Source organism: Drosophila navojoa, chromosome 4 (genome assembly GCF_054131105.1).
Source record: "Drosophila navojoa isolate 15081-1374.11 chromosome 4, UAZ_NAV_1.0, whole genome shotgun sequence".
Taxonomy (NCBI): domain Eukaryota; kingdom Metazoa; phylum Arthropoda; class Insecta; order Diptera; family Drosophilidae; genus Drosophila; species Drosophila navojoa.
Genome location: NC_142892.1, coordinates 19,200,784 through 19,205,980, shown reverse-complemented (window position 1 = coordinate 19,205,980; position 5,197 = coordinate 19,200,784). Strand labels below are relative to the sequence as shown.

The 5,197-nt window shown below is 43.1% G+C and overlaps 1 protein-coding gene across 1 annotated transcript; it reads right to left on the bottom strand.

Annotated features, from left to right (window-relative positions):
• Positions 1–235: 235 nt before the first annotated feature.
• On the bottom strand, positions 236–2,736 carry comm2 (protein commissureless 2). Its single transcript, XM_018102712.3, has 2 exons — positions 2,004–2,736; positions 236–1,148 (listed from the first exon to the last, which is right to left on the bottom strand). The coding sequence occupies exons 1-2, from the start codon at positions 2,461–2,463 to the stop codon at positions 607–609; spliced, it is 1,002 nt and encodes a 333-aa protein (XP_017958201.1). The 5' UTR covers positions 2,464–2,736; the 3' UTR covers positions 236–606.
• Between the last annotated feature and the right edge of the window lie 2,461 nt (positions 2,737–5,197).

The following is a 5,197-nucleotide window of genomic DNA, read 5'->3' as shown; positions in this document are numbered from 1 at the left end:
TTTCAAGTGCTTGACCAAACCTTTAAAAGGAAATAAAGGAAAAGAAATAATATTTTAAAATACTAAATAATGCATTAAGTATATATAGTAAATATAGTATATCCAGACTATTCCGACTAAGGAAACTGAATCTTATATCATTTCCAAACAAGCGTAAAACTGTTGCTAAAAAAAAGGAATGCAATCAGATGCTGATCGCAGCTGTTGAAATCACTCAAACAAATTAAAGAGCAGATTCATGTAGTCTAGTATTTTGTTATAATTTATTATACGTCACATCGTTGTCTACTTATAAACTAATAACAATAAAGCATATAAAAAGTGAACAGATCTTTGTCGAGCACATCGACGTAGTAATATATAGTAGATTATGATAAGTACATACATATATAGTATATCATTTCTTGCGAGTTGTTTACAATCACAGCGCTTAGGTTGAATCTAAGTACGTTTAATTTAAAAAAAAAAAAAAAAAACACGAATAAATATCGCGGACAACAGCAACAATTATCACAGAGCAGATTTTGGTTGGTATCGCTGAGATCTGATCTAGCTGATCTGGCTAGATCGGCTCGGCGTTCGACATCCCATTGCGGGCAATTTCGGTTAGCATTTATCGCCCGGGCTTTTCGTAGAGTCGTCTTTCGTTTTCGATTTCTTTTTTTCGTCGACGGTCCTAAAGCCAAATACCTCCGCGTAACTAGGCACAAAGCTTGGCTTAATGCTTTCGCATGTGGGTGTCGTTGTTGCTGTTGTTGGTGTTGTTGCTGCAGCTGTTGTTGTTGTTGTTGCTGGCAGCAGCGGCGTTGTTGCCTCACACAATGGCAATGTCTGTGGTCGCGATATTGTTGTTGCTGCTGCTGCTGCTGCTGCCGCCGTAGTTGTTGTTGTTGTTGTTGCTGCAGCTTCAACGTCGACTGCTGCTGCGTTGGCTCTTTCATGCTTATTGAATACATTAAACACGCTTGGATAGACAATCAAACACGACGACTGAGGTGTCTTCTGCAGCAGCTCCAAGGCAGCCTCATAGCTGGGCAGGCCAGAGACCAGGGTATACTCCGGCACTGGGTCCTCCGAATCGGGCTGCAATTTTAGTGCCTCTATATCAATAATTGTGCACTGCGATGAGCTGTTGGCATTGTTGTGATCTAAACAGAGAGAGAGAGAGAGAGAGAGTTGTTGATTAGTCAACTGATTTAATTTACAGTTTGTGTCTAAGGCAAATGACCCTATTAATCATATATCAACAAACTATATTTCTTATAAAACTATTCTAATCAACTTTTAATCTAATATAACTTGTGGTATTTATGTTTGTTTATTTCTTCCTGTATCAACAATATCATTTCATTTAAATTTTATTTATTATTGTTTTTTTTCTTTCCAAATTGAAACTCGAACTGTTTTCGTATGCTTCTGCTGGCACAGCAATCTTGACAATCAAAGACCAAGAAATGAGTCTACACAAATAAAGAGCAAGGTAATGAATTATTCTGTGCCAATTCTCCTGAAGGTCGGCACAGTAAATAATAATAAATAAGAATGAGAATAAAAATGTAGACAACTCGGTCAGGTGTGTCGAAATCTCATTAAACTGACATTAACAGCTGTGAAATTTGCATACCGATATTTTCCAGAGCTCATAATAATAGTTAGCAAAGGTATTTCAGGTCAACAAAGTTCAAGTTTGTTACCCAGTTTGTCTACCCAGTTATTGGTTATTAAATTACGATTACCTAATCACTCTCTTAAGCCTCGCAATTATTTCCATTCATGGCTGTTTTTTGTAATTGAAAGTCATTTCTGATTCATTCATGAGCTGCTCCACATTTTGGCACGTAGACTGTGTAATCGTAAATGCCAGCAAAAGAAGGCAGAGCCTCACTAACTAAAATAGTCATCGGGTGATAAGGCCCAATCGTAAATAGCCGCGTATCAACATGCGATTGCTCTACACTGGAACTCTTTTTGTTTGGTCTTTGTTCTCTCGTGGGCATACTTACAATTGCGCTTCCAGGTGCGAAACTGATGGTAGAGGAAGCAGGAGCAGATGCAGAAGACCATCGAGATCAAGATTAGCGTGAAGACAATGCCGATCCACACCTCGTTCATGAACTTGTCGTACTCGAGCTGCTGCTGCAGCTGATCCACGCTGCTGCTGTCCAACACCACATGATTGGTGGCGAAGTCGAAGTCCATGCTCACTTCGCTGGAATTCTGGAGAGCGGCTTCGTTCAGTTTGTGATGTTTCAACTGTATCGAGTTGAAGATGGTGGCTCCGATCTTTTGCAGAAAATCGCTATTGGCCAGCGCATCCAGGGTGCTGATCGTGGGCGTCGATGCCTCGGCGTCCGCTGCCGCGTTCCTGCCGTTCTCCAATATATGCTGTGCGGCGCCGCCGAAATGATCGAAATGCAGATCGTGCGACAGTTCGTAGTTTAATGCGCGTGGCAGGCCCTCCATTGTAACCTTTATATATGTATATACGTCGCCTTTTGTGCTAGTTCTAGCTTCAAACGCTCACTGATCACGTTCCGTAATTACGAGCGTATCTTTCTCTGCGGCACACTTTCACTGAATGCGTATCGGTATCTCTATCTGTATTTATAACTTGGCTTCGTTTTATATTTCTTCTTTTTTGTTTGGTTTTCGTTTCGTTTCAGCTCTCTCGGCGCTGCACACACGTCCGGCGGTGGCTACGTCTGCAAACAAACTGATTAGCGCTCAGCGCGTAGAGCAGCCGACAGCAGCTCGGCTCGATCGTCAAGCGCGCTCCGTTAAACTTCACTCAAGAGCGAGAGAGCGAGGGAGAGCGCGAGAGCGCGAGAGTGCCAGCTACCTGGCAAAAGATGCGCTCAAATGTGCTCAATGCGCTCAGCAAACATCTCTTGCTCATTTGCCGCTTCACTACGCATCGCTGGCTATGTGTGCTTGTGTGTGTGTGTGCGTGTGTGTGTTTGGGAAATATACTTCTTCTGCTTCATCTTCTTCTTGCTCGTGTAATGCTCGCTCAGCTCGTCTTTTGTAGCCCAGACAATGCCTTCGAATTATGGGCCCATAATTGGCGTTACAAAGCGGCGCACATGTTGCCTGCTCAGTTCCAGCTTCAGTCGCAGTCGCCGTCGCAGTCGCCGTCGCCGTCGCAGTTCCAGTTCTAGTCCCAGCCGTACTGTTATGGAGCATCGATCTTTATTTGAGTTCAGTTCAGTTGGGCTGTGTTCTTCGATTTCGTTTTGCCTGGCAAATGACATATCTCTCCATTTGTATTGTTGGCTGAGAAAAGAAATTATTGCCGTAGGATAACACACGCGTGTGTTTGTGTGTGTGTCTGTGTGTATTTATGTCGGGGCCTGAGACCATTTCTCGTGTTGTTGCTGTTGCTGTTGCTTCTTTTTAATTTTTTCGTTCTTTTTTTGGTGGGGTTTTAAATTACAGCTACGTGCAGATATCTTATTTCGGGACTCGACGGAGGAGAGCAATTTGTGGGCGCACAAGCCTAAGCAACAGTCGATTCTTTATGCATTCACCTGGTGGAAGATCAAGTTTGGTTACGTTGCTGTCAGGTAAGAGACACAGCAATTGGTATACAGAAGATGCTCACTTCGGAATTGGAATTGGAATTGATGGATGTGTAATTATGGGCCGAAAAAAGGGGACAAGATAATGTCAGACAGTTGTAACTGACGCTGCTAACGTAACGTATGCACGTCGACTATCTCTCTGCTAAGTAAGACGATTTGTAACATTTTCATACATCTATAAATTTACATTAAATATGTACATAAATCAACGCTGATCATCATTGGCTATTAGCTGACTATCTGTTGCCATTTTTCATTAGGACGTCGCGTCGATAGGAAAACCCATGCACTCACAACAGAGCCGGATAAGATCAGTTTGCTTTTCAACGAGGCTCTTCTATGATCAATTCCATTGCAATTTATAAAGGGTTGCTTGCTGCGGCTGCTGCTGATAATGATGATAATGATGAGCTCATCGAGTGCACAAAAGAACAGTCTTATCATGATCAGCTAATCTTTACGGCCAACGAAATGAGTCAGCACAACAAACGAAGATGTTGATGATGATGCGGCCCTTCCGCCCCTTCAGACCCAGACGATTCCCTATTACGAGGGTCAGATTAGCAAATCTTGTTGGGTCGCATCTTCTGTCACAATTGATGACGTTTTTTCTGCCCTCCTGCTTTTCAGCTCATTTAACGCTGAAACTTGCGGTTCTTGCGGGCAACCATATGGGCTCAGACATTGGCCAGGTACTCGCCCTCTTGCCTGTCCCTAAACCTATTGCAGTAATTCTTTTTTCGCTGTTTTACCCAACTGTCACACGGTAAGACAATGGGCAACTAATTAGGTGAGTTAAGCCCGCTTACCCCATCGTGTCAGCCATAAAGCCCCACAGCTGTAGAGTCCAGTAGCTGGTGGCAAGACGTGTCTTTGTTGCGGTGTCTTCTGCCGCTTTCTTTTGGCTTCTCGCTTGACCCTTGGGGGCCCAGTTGACCGAGTTGTGTGCTGGCATGGCCCAACTGGCTTTAATTTAAGACCCTAATGAGCCATTTAGGCATTCTGCATTCTGGCTTTGTATTCAATGCCGACTACTGTGCTGAGCCCCACAAAAATTAATGAGTCCACGGTCAGACAACGTCCGAAACGGAGACGGAGACTGGGTGCATGCGGGTGATGGCACTGATAAAGCCGCTTAATTTTTCACTGACTATGGGGTCCAAGTCCAAGTCCGATTCAAAGCCGATGCGCTGCTTTGCATAATGCACCAACCGGACCAACAAATTCAACATAGTTTATTAATTTTTTAGATATTTGTTTTTCTCCTCTGTCTATTTCAATTCGTTTGTGTGTTGGGTCACTTAGCTATTGGCTGCAGTCTTGTCAAACGCTTCTGACATTCATAAATCGGCTTAAATTTGATCTTGAGCAACGTATCTCATTCCCAAGCCCTGCCTGTTGCGCTTCTAGCCGTATTGAATGGCCTTAAAAGCCCAAAGTGTGATTCCCGACAGAAATTAAAGGTAGCCCCAGCCTTAAGAAGCTTCATTTCTAATAGGCAGTGGAATGCAGCTGTAATTATACGATTAACATTAATCAAATGGACTAGACGAAATTTATTTGATATCGTCAAAGAGTCTACGTTTCAATCTGAGACTTACAGAACCAGAATCATA